At 37.0% G+C, this 13,775-nt stretch overlaps 1 protein-coding gene and 1 long non-coding RNA gene across 4 annotated transcripts in view; one reads left to right on the forward strand and one right to left on the reverse strand.

Annotated features, from left to right (window-relative positions):
• LOC128908307 (uncharacterized) overlaps positions 1–13,775 on the reverse strand; it is a 139,213-nt gene that overhangs the window by 113,518 nt on the left and 11,920 nt on the right. The window lies entirely within an intron of this gene.
• OLFML1 (olfactomedin like 1) lies at positions 1,182–8,846 on the forward strand. Of its 3 annotated transcripts, none has more exons than XM_054198239.1 (3): positions 1,182–1,583; positions 3,600–3,888; positions 6,524–8,846. In XM_054198239.1, the coding sequence occupies exons 1-3, from the start codon at positions 1,458–1,460 to the stop codon at positions 7,300–7,302; spliced, it is 1,194 nt and encodes a 397-aa protein (XP_054054214.1). In that variant the 5' UTR covers positions 1,182–1,457; the 3' UTR covers positions 7,303–8,846. The 3 variants fall into 3 exon arrangements, with proteins under 3 accessions (XP_054054214.1, XP_054054215.1, XP_054054216.1); XM_054198240.1 differs by having other exon boundaries at positions 3,603–3,888; XM_054198241.1 differs by having other exon boundaries at positions 1,466–1,583; positions 3,790–3,888.

Consider the following 13,775-nt stretch of genomic DNA (forward strand, 5'->3'; position numbering starts at 1 on the left):
TGATTATTTTGTGGAAAAGACGACAGCACACTTTGTCAAGATGTTCCAGAGGACATAATCAAGGAAGACTACACACTCCCTAGGGTGCCTATTCTCAGTGCATTATCCTTCAAGGATCCAGCAGGCAAGATTTCCATCCTCCCAGGCAGGAGTTCTGGAGTAAAGTGAAATGACACTGAAGTGGAGAACCGAGTATTGGCCTCTCTGTGCATCAGTGACTCAGCCTGTCAGTAGGAACTGGCAAATTGTTTACACCTCTTAGGATAAAGCAATATTAAAAGAAAAAATACTTATCTGTGCATGTCTGTGAAATTTGCCTTTAAAGCACACATACCTGTAACTTGCAACAGTCAAGCAAATGGAGGTAAAAATCTGCCTGCTGTGACATATTTTCATGAATTCTGTCACAAGTCACACGTTTACATACAAGGCAGTCAGAAAGAAAAGGAAAGCTGTGTAAATGCAAGGAAAAAACTGTAGGGGAAAAAAAAATGGGGGAAAAAAGGGAAGAGGTAGAGAATTCTGAGAAACACAGACATCCAGTTTGGCTTCAGATACAAAGGAAGCTTTCTAACATCCTAACACATGGTTTCACAGCAAATAAAATGTTAGCATAGCCACGTATATTTCCAGACAAGGCATTCAGTCATGGAAATCATGAAAAAAATTTAAAAATTGCCTCAAATGCAATTAACTCATGTAAGTTAATTCTAATTAATTTTTAAGTCATCCTAAGTAGAATTATTATTGTGAAAGAAGAGATCTATCAAGACTCCATTAAATTGATGCAGAACTGTGTTAAGGATATTGGTTTTAGCTAGAAAAGTACTGGCAGGAGAAGAGGAGAAGGAAAAATAAATATTTTTTTTTAATACTTTTAACTAGGGTTTTCAGTCCTACTGGCTGAATACTGGAAGTGAAAACAATTGCTTTAGATTGTTTTACAGTAACAGCTGTGGTTGTTGATCTTCCTGTGAAAAAATGACCAGTGCTCCACTGACTTTGAATCTATGCTGACTTACACCAAGTACATACTGCACAGTGTTGGTCACACGGGAAAGCAGATGGGAGGAGAAAGGAGGGAAAACAAATTATTTTTATTTGTATTTAATAAAATTTGGCCTATGGGCTTTATGTGACTCAATACTGAACATCTGGGATTGATCATAGGATCACAAACTGGAAAGCAGTCATCTGGCTTCTAGAAATAAACACATTCAGTCCCTCTTCCACGACTTTATTTTTTTAATGATAAAAGGCAACAGCCTTTTAAAGTCTTTTTAATACTTGCAGAAACAGTAACTTTTTAGTAATTTTTAGTATTACTTTTTCACATCGCGGCATCAGACAACTGTTTAATTTAATTTAATCCTGGACTGTCAGTAGTGTTTGGGATTGCCCTACACACACACACACAATTAATTCAATACTATTTTGCTTCAAAATTTTATGAAACAATGGTAGTCTTGCAACTCCGATTTTTATTAGTTCCATTCCTCACAAGCGTCATGGGAGCAGCACAATATATGATGCAAGACGCAGCTCTGATGAACTACATTGACCGGCGTTTCCTATCTTTAGAGGTATGTGCTATCTGTATCATTCTGTAATACTGCCTAACCACAAAGAGGTTCGAAAATGTATGAATGTTCTTCTATGTGTGTGAACACCGAACAGTTTGTATGCTAAACAATATCAGGAAGGTGAATTGCCAGCTTTTTGAAATAAATAAGTAAAATTGTAGCTAAGCCTTTAGCTATAATGATTCCTAATTAACACATCATTATTTATTGCAGGATATAATTTCAGAATGTTATTTTTATTCTGTTATCACTTGTATATCTTTATGACCATCAGTGAATTTAGCTAAACAGGCAAATGCTTATCAAACTGTCACAGTCCATCCTAGGGAACAGTGTAACCATATTGTCACCAGTAGAACTGCTGTCAAGTTTTAACAAGGAGATAGAAATATATCAGGTATTTTTTCTAAATACAGATGAACCTACCTGGAAGAGTAGTTTAAGACACATTTGTGTAAAGCAGTAGTGTATCTGCACTTTAACTAGGAGTTGAAATTATCCCCTTACAGCTGGGAGACTGAAATAGGTATTTGCTTTCAAGTAATTATATAAGTACCAGTCCCTGCTTCTTTTTCTGCAGTAAAAAACTACCAGTACTGCAAAGTACCTTTTCAGTATTGACGTGTTGTAATCATACATAGTTTATCTTAAATCATTAACATGTCCTGGGCTCCTGACTTGCATTGGTAGACTTTAGAGAAGTTTAACTTGTCTGATCTTGCATTCCCTTTTTGTACAAAGCACTCACTGGTCTTAACTTCACAACACAGAAAGAAGTGACGGATTAGCCTGGTATTCCTGGTATTCTGTTCCTATTGTGTAGATTGAGATTTAAATTTTATTAACCATTATAGGAATAACTTCACACGGTAATTTCCATTCATTTGGCAAAAATTAAAAATGATGCAATTCCATCTGTGACATTTGGTGCAGGGGGCACCAAACAAAGAACAGGAAAAAGGGTGAGGCAGATATTGAAGAAAACATTTAAAATAAAAGTTTTTGTAGAAAGTAATGAAACAGTTTCCTGGTGATTTACGGTCACATATAAATGGGGGGAGAGGGGCACATACAAAAACCACACCTCACAAAACAAACAAACAAACCACCAACACCAATTTACATGGAACACACACATACTGCATTAATTATTCAGTAAACTCAGATATTCCCTATTCAAACACCACCTTAAAACAAAATACCTTAGATCTGTGCATAAAGCACTAAATCAGAACACGTAATATAGCCATTAGATCTACCATGATTTTGTGTTTGTTCTTAAGTTCAATTTATTCATCTTCCCAAAGTGGCAGCTGGGCTTCTGTTTTCAGGCCACCTATGATCTTTACAGAAGCAGCTGCGCTACAACAAAGAAATTACTTTCCTCACCTTTAAAAATGTTGATAATTTGAATCTAGGTATAAAGAAACATCTGTATTTTTTTTAAATAAGGCCAAGAATTTGACAAAAAGAAAAAAAAAACCCACACCTCAACATAGAGATGTCAATATTTGCATTTTCCATTTTAAATGGATGAAAAATAGCCACACTAGATACTGTCTTGGTCATGAGAGGTGTATTTATGTGAAATGTTCACATTTGTAGATTCTCTGCAGGAAACTTTTTGAGACTGCTTCACTGGTGGTCCTACAGGAGTTCTGAAAAGTTTCTGGGAAGCAAGTCATCAGAGATCATGTGCCCTTAAGTACCTCTGGCTGTTTCCATGGAGCACTTCTGCCTCTTTAGGCAGCAAAACACAGTATCTGGTTGTCAGTAACCGCATCAAGGGAAAAAAAAAAGTGTATTTTTGTCCAGAACTGTGAATACTAGTGCCAGTCTAATGTGTCCTCTTCATATAGATATACAGCAACAGACCATTGGTTTGAAATAGATGGGGGGCAAGGGGACTGGAAAACAGAGAATAGCACGGTTTTTGAAGTAATCATGAATGAGGCTGTAATCTATACAGAATACACACGTATATCCATGTATTTTCTTCCTGTGTTCTAACTCAAGAAGAGGCTGGAAAAATGCAACCAAGACATACTGGATTATGTGGAAGAATTCCGAGACTTTTCAAAGATGGTACTGTCACGCCTGGCAGGACTGAACAATCATAAGGCTGAGGTTAAAAGTGAAGTAGAGAATTTGCTAACAAGAATTGAACGAGCACAAAGGGACATTGACTATTTTGGATCTGTCACAGATTCTAATACATGTACAGAAGTGCATGAAGACCTGGTGAAACAACAGCTATTTGAAGAAGCGGAAGAAAAAAAGAAACTTAAACTCATGCTTAATGCAAGTAAGAACAGTTTATTTTTCAGAAATTTGATCTGAATGAGGCAGTCCCCTGGCCAATGCATGTATGCTGATATAGGGATAACAGATTTTCACAAGTTATGTGAATACCACAGATAATTGCATGGGGTTTTGGCTGTGTCAATACTAGACTTAAAAAAAAAAAAAAAAAACCAACAAACAAACCAAACCCAAACTACAAAAAAGATACGGGAGAGGGAAAGAATAAACTACAATTCAAATGTTTATTTTGTAGATACTCTACTGCATATCAAATTGATTCTTTGGAAGCTCTTTTACTAACCTCTTCTGTTATTCTTTCTCCCCTTCTCCCCTCCATGTACTTTATCAAGAGAGCACGTTGGCTTAGCGGCAAGCAAACCTCAGTTCTGATTTGAACTTTAAGTGTTACGGTACCTAGTAGGAAGAATATATACACTATCTTTTCTTTTTTTTTTTTTTTAAACAAATGAAGTTTTATAATTATAAATATCTTTACCTTAAGAAAGTTGAGTTACAAATGTAAATTACATATTGTATACATATTTGAATTAGTCCTTTTCCTTTTTCTTCAAAAGTAGTAAGAAAAGAAAAATAAACAATAACAAATATAAACTGCCTTTTTTTAAAAAGCCAGGTAAAAGATCTTCAGCATCATTGATTAAACAATTCCAGTAACTTAAACAGAATTAAACTGATTTAATTTTACAAATAAGTTTACAATTTGTTCCTTGAACTTTTCCAGCAAGAGAGTATTAAGGCAGATGGCAACAGAAGCAATCACCTATTCTGCTTCTAAACTCTAATCTGACCCCACAGTTGAGTGCTCCAACTATCAAGATTTCTTGTTTCCATATATAGATTTTTTGAACATTAGGCATTTTTTTGAGAGGGAGAAAAATTTAGGGATTTTTAAACTGATTGTGGTAAGGACACTTTGAAAATTATATGTTTCTAAGAGTTTCAGAGGAGAAAACATTACTTTCCATTTTTCCTTGTTGGAAAGTATTACTTTTAATTTTATTGTAGCAGTTCATAGCAACTTTACTTTTGTCAGTATATGTCAGATGCTTGTCCTGTTAAACTGATGGCAAAACTAGTCTCTGTGTAGACTTTACAGCACTTTGGAAAACTAGCAAGACCCTCAACTCTAGCAAATAGCAGCTCTGCTTCCATGCTATCATGTATTCACCAGAAGTTACGATTATTTTTACTAAAGCACTCCAAAACTCAAGCAAAACAGTGGTGTTTTAAGTCCCATTTTGTTACTGGTTTTGGTTCAAGTTCACACAGACTTGAAAATAACAATCAAGTAGAATTATTGTTTTTACATGCAGTAGTTGACACCTCATCCCGCTTTGGGTGGGAAATGGGAAATGACCTTCTGCACATTTTGGGACATGATAAGAAAGAGTGGGCTTTGAAGGTATTATTGGGGAGAATGTGGAAAAATGTTGGTAAATTTTTCGCTCACTGTGAATGCCTTAGTTTCTCAGTCTTCCTGCGAGCTGTTATGAAAGCCAAGGAGAGTTTAAAAGTTTCTTTCAGGAAGAGAGACATTACTCATAGATTTCAGATAGTAATCTGGTTATTGCTCCTGCAGAAGAAGATGTTGCTAAGGCTGGCTAGATATTTTGACTCAACAGTTTTAAGTTTCTATAATCTATCTAATCAATAAACATTACTTTTGAGAAAGCTGTTGAGGCTTGCTCAGGGAAGGTGCACCCAGAGTGTGGACTTCCAACAAAAAAAATCCATGCTGTAGCAGCAATATCCAAATGCTTTGGTTAGAGGGCATCAGTACACACAAATGACATAAAGGTTGCTTTCTACAGGCAACTGGAAGCTTGCCACGGACTTCAATAGGTTCATATCAGGCCAAACAGGGAGGCTGGTTTTGCTTTCTCCATTTCATCTACTGCCAGAACTTCCTGCCTTAGGGCTTTGTTTGTTCTGCTTACTAAAATGGCTGCACTTCACTAAAGGCAATTCTTTAAACTTCAAATAGTGTCTCTTGTAATTTATGAATGCCTTTGGTAAACAAGCTCGTTAATATGCTTTGCAGTAGTTTTTCCTGGAAATTATGGTCCTAGATAAAGATCTTGGTGTCTAAATGCCTGAGTCCTAACAAGCGTGGTGCTTTTTGGTCTTAAACGCCTGTGAAAGTGCATACAAAACGTAACGAAGCCAAAACTATGTATGACTCGCTCTCTGCTAGTGCCAATTTTATCCCTATAGTGAGGTAAACAATTATGTAATTCCACCAGCCATGCTTCTAGTAGAAGAATTGATAACACAGACATCATGCCAGTTCATTTAAAGGCCACCGTAATGTAACTACTCTCGGTCTCCTCTCAGGTACACAAATAGAATCCCTTTTGGATAACACTGGTCTAAAAGAGCTCAAAATAGTAGCTGAAGATATGCAGTACCCTTAGCAGGAGATGCTGAATATATCCTACAAAATTATCTTCAACGCTATTTACTATAGCCACGCTGCTGGCACCTTTACTGATCTATTGACCCTGGCCTTATAGTTGGCTTAAAAGGAAACTAAGTAACTCAAAGAAAGGAAACCAGAAAATTCACAGCTATTCTAATTATTTATTTAATTTTTGTCTTTCGGTGTTTCCTTGCAGGTTGTGACCACATGCTTGCGGGTATTAAGTCCCTAAAGGTAGTTAAGAAGACTGGAGATAAGCATGGCTCTTGGATGAAAGATCCTGGCAAAAAGCATACAAAGATTTATTTATTAAATGGTTCTGTAAATAATGTTATTTTTGAATTTGCAAATATCATGACATTCATGGAAAGTAATCATACACTAAAAGCTCGCAGAGTCACCTTGCCATTTCCCTGGGAAGGAACTGGCCACATCATATATCAGGGTTTCCTGTTCTATCACAGATACGGCTCCTTAAACGAGATAATTAAATTCAATATCCAGAAAAGAAATATAACTGACCAAATGCTACTGCCAGGGGCTGGAAGGATTCCAGCCTATCAGCTTTCTCCATCTACGAAAATAGATCTTGCCCTTGATGAGCAAGGGCTCTGGGCAATCCATGCAGAACCAGAGACTGGAGGAAACATTGTAATTACTAAAATCAACCACATAACCATGGCAATAGAGCACACTTGGGACACATCATGCAATAGCAAGGATGCTGAAGCAGCTTTCATGGCATGCAACACACTCTATGTTGTCTACAACTTACCTAGTGGAGGCACCTCTCGCATACAATGTGTTTATGATGTTTTGGATGCTGTAAATACTTATGAAATCCCAATATTGCATTTTCCAAAACGTCAGGGTAGCCATTCCGCTATACATTACAATCCTAAAGAAAAGCAACTCTTTGCTTGGGGTGATGGATCCCAGATCATTTACAAGCTTCACACAAAGCAAAAAGTTTAGAATCTTGAGCAACTTTTCAAATACACTTAAAAACTATCAGTCCTATGTCAATATGGTCATCAAAGCATATTAAAATTACATTATTCCCATCTGTTACAACTTTCATCTATTTTACATAAATTTAGGCTTACCTACCCCAGTGATCTTAAACTAATGTCCAATTAAGAATATGTGAAGACTCCATTAATATGAATTACATGATGACTAAATACCACACATGTACAACTCACACACACAAATTAAAGACTAAGGTTAATTAAAAAAAATAATAATCCATCTCTGACATGTTCTCTTCCTATCTAAACTACGTATTCTGCATCAGTGTCGTGGAAATCAAGTCAAAAGTCCTTCCTGTCCGATACATGTTATCTGACAATCTTCACTACCCTGAAGCTCACTGTAGGAAGCCCTCTTGTGAGCACTATAAAATCACAAGCTTCCAGAGAAATTATCTATAAGTTTTTAACAGGAGAGGTTTATTTTACCACAAAGCATAAGAGTATACAACCTCACAAACATGATTTATTTTTAACATACTGTTCATGTACATTACAAGTCTATTCTTAATCATCGAACCTCTAGACTATTTCCATGAAATTTCCACATTTTTGTTATACACATAGCTGTACAGTCCATTTTTGATCCTGCTAACACATTTGCTACCGCTAAATATCCACTTTTATCAGCTTCAATTTGCCACCTTCCAATTTTTTTCAGTGTATCACTGCTTTTATATCAGAAGGAATGTTTCTAAATGATCTCTTCTGTACCATATACTATTTTTAAGTGTTTTACATATCACTCTAATTGTTTCCTTTCTTATTAGTCCTCTCTCAGCATTTAGTTGTGAGGCATTTTCTCAATAGTTCAAATCACTTCAATTGCTCATAGCAGAATCTTTCTTATCCTATCCTCTGATCTGTTTTCTGATCAGTCCTGGTTTTGTGAGTAACAGATAAAAACCAGGTAAATACAAACACATTTTTGTTTCAAAAACAGTATTAAAAAATCCAAACAAACCTTACAGTTTTACTTGTGAAATATAGGTATTGGCTGTAGGTTTTGGATTTTAATGACAGCTGCGTTTCTGTTTAATAACCAAAAAGAAATTAAAAAAAAAAAAAACACAAAAAATGGTGCTTGAAAAGCAATCCATAGCTATTTCTACAGAAAGCCCATTTTGTTCTTTACACTGAAAGAGCTGTTGTTCTGTTTAAAAATAGCTTCAACAGAACAGCCAAACATCAGGGAATGATTTTGAAAAGGAGTTCCAGAATACAACAAAGAGCATACGGACTGCTGAGTTGCAATAGTGCTACTCCGCTTTTAGGAAAAGAAACTATATCGTTCTAAGCAGCCTTAATGACTAGAGCACTACTTCTGTGTCACAGAAGCCATAGGAAGCACAGTTAAGGCATCCTCAGACTGAATGTAAGGTGAGCTGGCACCGATTTCCTCTGCGACCATGAGTCAAAGGCAGATTCAAATATTTAGACTTTTATTCCTCTTCTGTAAAATTACAAACAGATAAATACAAAATGGTATTAGCCACTTCGGAATCCTTTGAGATCCTTTACTGCAAAAGGATGTGTAATTTTCTTTACCTAATAAATAAATGGTTTTGATGTAAATATGGATTGAGTCTGCTCTTTAGAAAAGGCATTCTTGGAATATGCTATGCACCGCACTACTACGCAACAGAGAAAGCCTACGGTATTGTTCCATATAGAGATTTCAACGAGCAATCCTCAAAAGTTCAGACAGGGTCCTTTCTGAACCTTGCAGCCCTGGAAATCCAAGCTTCATAATGACTTAAGAGGTACCACCTAGTTTCGATAAAAGGCGAAAGTTTTGTATGGATGAGTGTCACTAGATTATCTCCTATTGTACAGAATGCAAAAGAAATGAAAACAAATAAAACAGAATAACAAAGTTTTCACAAATCTCAAAATTGAGGTTCAGTTACAAGGAGGATCAAATTTTCAAGCCTTCTAGTTTCAAAAATGTATATGAACAATCAAAAAATTAGAAGAGCTGGAATTTCCAAATGTTAATCCTGATACTGATTTGTGGGCAAACCACTTATGTACAGTCATAAGAGAACAAGGACAGAGTTCAACATTGTTGAACTAGTCTGTCTCAACTCTTCTTTAAACCCTTTAATAATAGGGACTTCACAACTTTCCCAAGGAATTTACTCCATCAATTCACAAGCCAGCAGCTGTAACATTTTTCCTAAAGCACAACTACAATTTGCCTTGCTTCAATGCAGCCCCATTGATTTTTGTCCTGTCCAGCATAAGAATGTAAGAGTAGCCTTATTTAATCAACCAGAGAGTTATCCAACCCCAATAGCCAATCTCAAAGAGGTACCAAGAAAGAATACACATGGAAGAGCATAAGAATAGTGCAAACATGTATCCCTCTAGTGATTCATGCCAGAGGCAGTCTTTGTGATCAATATCACTGAAGACTTGTCTTTCATGAATTTCATAGAGTCATGGAATGGTTTGGGTTGGAAGGGACCTTTAAAGGCCATCTAATCCGATCCCCCTGCAATAAGCAGGGACATCTTCAACTCGATCAGGTTGCTCAGAGTCCCGTCCAACCTGACCTTGAACGTTTCCAGGGATGGGGCATCTACAATATCTCTGGGCAACTTGTTCCGGTGTTTCACCACCTCATAATGCTTCAGTCTTCCTCACATTCTTCTGCAACACAAAATAGATTAGGCTACTGGTCCTGCAGCATAGAATAAGCTGGGAAATGGGCTGTAGATAGGGATAGCATACAATATTTTTTGCCAGTAGACTCAACAGCTTCTTGGCCTTACAGCAGCAATGGCACAGTTGCGAAAGAGTCACCTGTGTGAATATGGCCTGTTCTGCTGATCCATTAACATTCAGGACAGAGAAAGATGGCATACTTTCTCCTCCAGCTTCCTGATAATCTCATAAATATATAAGGATTTGATTAATTTTCAGAACTGGTAGCACAAAACAGGTATTTTTGAGAAAGTCAGAAGAGACATTTAGTTAACTCTGGGATGACAAGGGGCAAAAATAAGGAATGTTTGTTCAGAATCGGAAAGAATCACAAATATCTGAACTGAATAACATGCTCTAAGACACCAGTCTCACAAAAGCAAGGAGAAAGTGCTGTTGGCAAGGCAGTAGTAAGCCATAACAAGACTGCATGAAAGAGGGCACTGGCTTCTAGTTCAGGTAGATGGTATGATTTATTGTTACCATAGGAATGATATCAGTACAAGGAGATGAACACTGAGAGTCTTCATTGGGAAAAAAAACAAACACACGAATGACAGTTTATGACCTCTACCTTCACCATCTAGATAATATCCACTATTGTCCCTATTACTCAAGTCGTTCCATGTTGTGCTTTCTCTGTGTGCCTGTTTAATCTGAATCACTGACTTTTTACTTTTCCAGTGCTGCATTTTCATTCTCAGACTGTACAGACAGGTCCTCTTGGGTTGGCTCTTCTGCTTCACTGCAGATCTCAGAGTTAAAACCAGGGTTCTCCGCTATGGCAGGATCATCATCTTTTTCAGAACAGCAGCAACCCTCAGTGCTTTGGCTGTGATAAAGGTCCCTCTCCTCTTCACTGATGTCAGTTACCTCATCCTTTTTCTGCATTAAGTCATAACCACCCCTCCCATGGTGAGATCAGATAGCAGGTTTCATTGCACGCACAGATACTCCTCATCTTCCATGCCCTCCATTCTTTGTTCCAGCTCTTCTGCAGAGGGCTGGGTCAGGTCAGGATAATCTACAAGGATTACATCCTGTTTGCACTTGAAGCAATCAAAATTATCATAGACAGGAGGGGCTTAAGGCCTCTCTGATTTATTGACACCTGTATGATGAATTTAAGCTTCCCGACAGCAGCGTGCTTTCTTCTTTGGATTTTGTGGATGCTAAGGATCTGTGGACTGTATGCTAAAAGCAACTGCTTTACTAGTATAGCAGAGCTTGATGCTACAAGCACGGTGTAAATTATGCCAGTATAACTGGGTTCATTTTTACAGCACCAGAGATATGCTTCTTTGCCAGCAAATAATATTCCTTTCTCTTTTTCTTCTTCATTTATATCTGTGTGGATCTGGAGGATGAGAGCTCCTTTCAGCATTCATGCAAGCAGCCACCATGTAAGAAAAACACACAGAACACATTTATTACGCATGGGTTTATCACTAAGCAATGCAACTATTACATGCTTACTGTCATCATGCTGTGTAACAGTGCATGTTTTTCCCTGTGTGCTATTTCCCACCCAGTGGGCTTTTCATCAGTCAGAGGATACTGCTGCAAAGACATGCATATAAGCTTGGAAAAGAAACTGCAGAATGGAAACCATTAAGACACAGCTCTCCTAATACCTAAGAAATAGCTCCTCCTGGAGGCAAAAGTTGGGACCTGTCACTCTTCAAGTGACCTGAACTTTTCATGTGTTTGCATTGCATATAAGATATCACTTTTTTATTATACTTGCACTATATTGAGCCCTAAGCCCAGAAAAAGGAATATACAATCCAAGGAGTGCAGTTACAGAAAACCAAACAAAATTGCAAACAAGCTCCATTTACAGATGTGGAGGAACTCTAGCATGCAGGCAAAGCAGTAATGTGTGCTGGGGAATGACAGTAGTATGATTTCTTGCCGGAGAATTGGCATGCCTCTTGGCATCACTTAAGAGTGAGTAAAGGATGGAAGGAGTGTTCATTGATAGACTATGATGGTCATTGCTTATGTTGCCTTTTATTGGTAAGAACTCTCCTATACCATTTGTTTTTCTCCTAAATAGCTTGATTTACGTGCAGACTTCTTCATGATGACATTTTCACCTATTTATCTCTAATTATGACCTAATCCAAAGCCTGTTGGCGTAACTGAAAGTTTCATTCTAACTTCTGTTGTGTCTCCATAATGCTTGCTTCACACTTGTATGTCTCCACAAGAGTCCGAATGTTTTTTTTTCTTTCTGTGTTTAAAGGTGGGCTTAACTGGATGTCAAAAACTGGGCAGTATTGGCATGAATACTTCAGAAAGTGGATTTGGAAGGGAGGACAAATTTTTCTCTTAGGTACCTCCCATGAAGCCTTGTTCACACTAAAAGGGGTATCTAAAATGTCTATCAGTTAAGATGTTGACCTTTTCTATTAAACGTGCCATAAAATTCTATGATGTCATTACTGCAACTGCACAGGGTACTAAGAAAAACAAAACGTTAATAGGTGCCCAGGTTTTAAGGGATAATACTGAATAATTGACCCTGCACAAGAATTAGCAAATCACACATGGAGTTTCCCTAAGAAACAAGGTCTGTAAGAAACAAACCTCCTACAGTGGGTTACTGTAAAACATGTATGAAAAAAGACAAATACTGGAGCTTTGTTAATTCTGTTAGTATCTTAAAAGTGTAAAATTCTTCTCTTGTGATTGAAACTAACAGTTTATTTCAAATAAAAAAATCTTGTACTCAGTGACATGAAGGTTATCTGGAGGTTATGCGCAAAGAATAAAGGCACTGCACATACACGCCCAGTATGGCAAGATTCTCAGTATTAGGAGTGGGTTTAACTTACGACTTTCCCAACATTTTCCAATGTTAGATGTGCAAATATATGTGCTGTGCAGACACACTTATACATACGTATATAGACATATACATACATATTTCTATTGGTGATACCTAGGGATTACTCAGTCTTTTTTCCCCATTGTTCACACTGACAGCATAATCCATAATATTAATTTGTCTTAGAGTTAATTATTGCAAAATATCTCTAAAAAACACTCTTTTTTGAAACTCCTTTTAAAAGAATTTTAAACAAGTAAAATCTTTATGTGGAAAAGGTTAAAAAAAAAAAAATCTCTTAAATCCTCTCCATGTAAGTGTCTGTACTTACTACAGACAGCCATCTGCTTTTCCCTTTTCCTTTGAGATGACTTTTCAGTGGGATCGATCCATGCAGTGAGTCAATCTGTACCCCACGATTACACGACTGGGTCTTTTGTTTCTCCTTTTTGAATAGTTTCTTAAGAGTAGGGGAACAAAGGAAAAAATATCTGTGGAGGATGTTTTGTAATTTGATACACCTTTAGAAGTATCTCAAAAAGTAAATACTTTTGAAGTGGTTAATGTGCCTTTGTATTTCCCAGTACTGCCTTCATCCAACTAAAGACAGTCTGAAAGATCCTCTGTTTGGGTGCAGTTGTAGAAATACCCATTTTAGAACGTGTTGGAACTACATCTGCCTGTAGAGAAAAATAAACCTTTGTTTCTGACTTGTTTACCTAAGCTTCTAGAAGTAGAAAATGTAGGTGCTACATGAATGTTTCCGTTCCCCATAAGATGAAAAAGCAGTTTAAGTAGGTTGGGTTTTTATTCCCAGAGCAAACATCTTCTAATTCATCTCTGTTTTTCTTAAATAAACCAAGGATGGCCCGTAG

This window comes from Rissa tridactyla, chromosome 4 (assembly GCF_028500815.1).
Source record: "Rissa tridactyla isolate bRisTri1 chromosome 4, bRisTri1.patW.cur.20221130, whole genome shotgun sequence".
In the NCBI taxonomy this organism is placed as follows: domain Eukaryota; kingdom Metazoa; phylum Chordata; class Aves; order Charadriiformes; family Laridae; genus Rissa; species Rissa tridactyla.

Bases quoted from the DNA above. Each gene is read 5' to 3' on its own strand.
- OLFML1 (XM_054198239.1), top strand. From the start codon at position 1,458: ATGGTAGTCTTGCAACTCCGATTTTTATTAGTTCCATTCCTCACAAGC. The intron at 1,584-3,599 runs GTATGTGCTATC...TTCTAACTCAAG, and splicing joins GGCGTTTCCTATCTTTAGAG to AAGAGGCTGGAAAAATGCAA. The intron at 3,889-6,523 runs GTAAGAACAGTT...GTTTCCTTGCAG, and splicing joins TAAACTCATGCTTAATGCAA to GTTGTGACCACATGCTTGCG.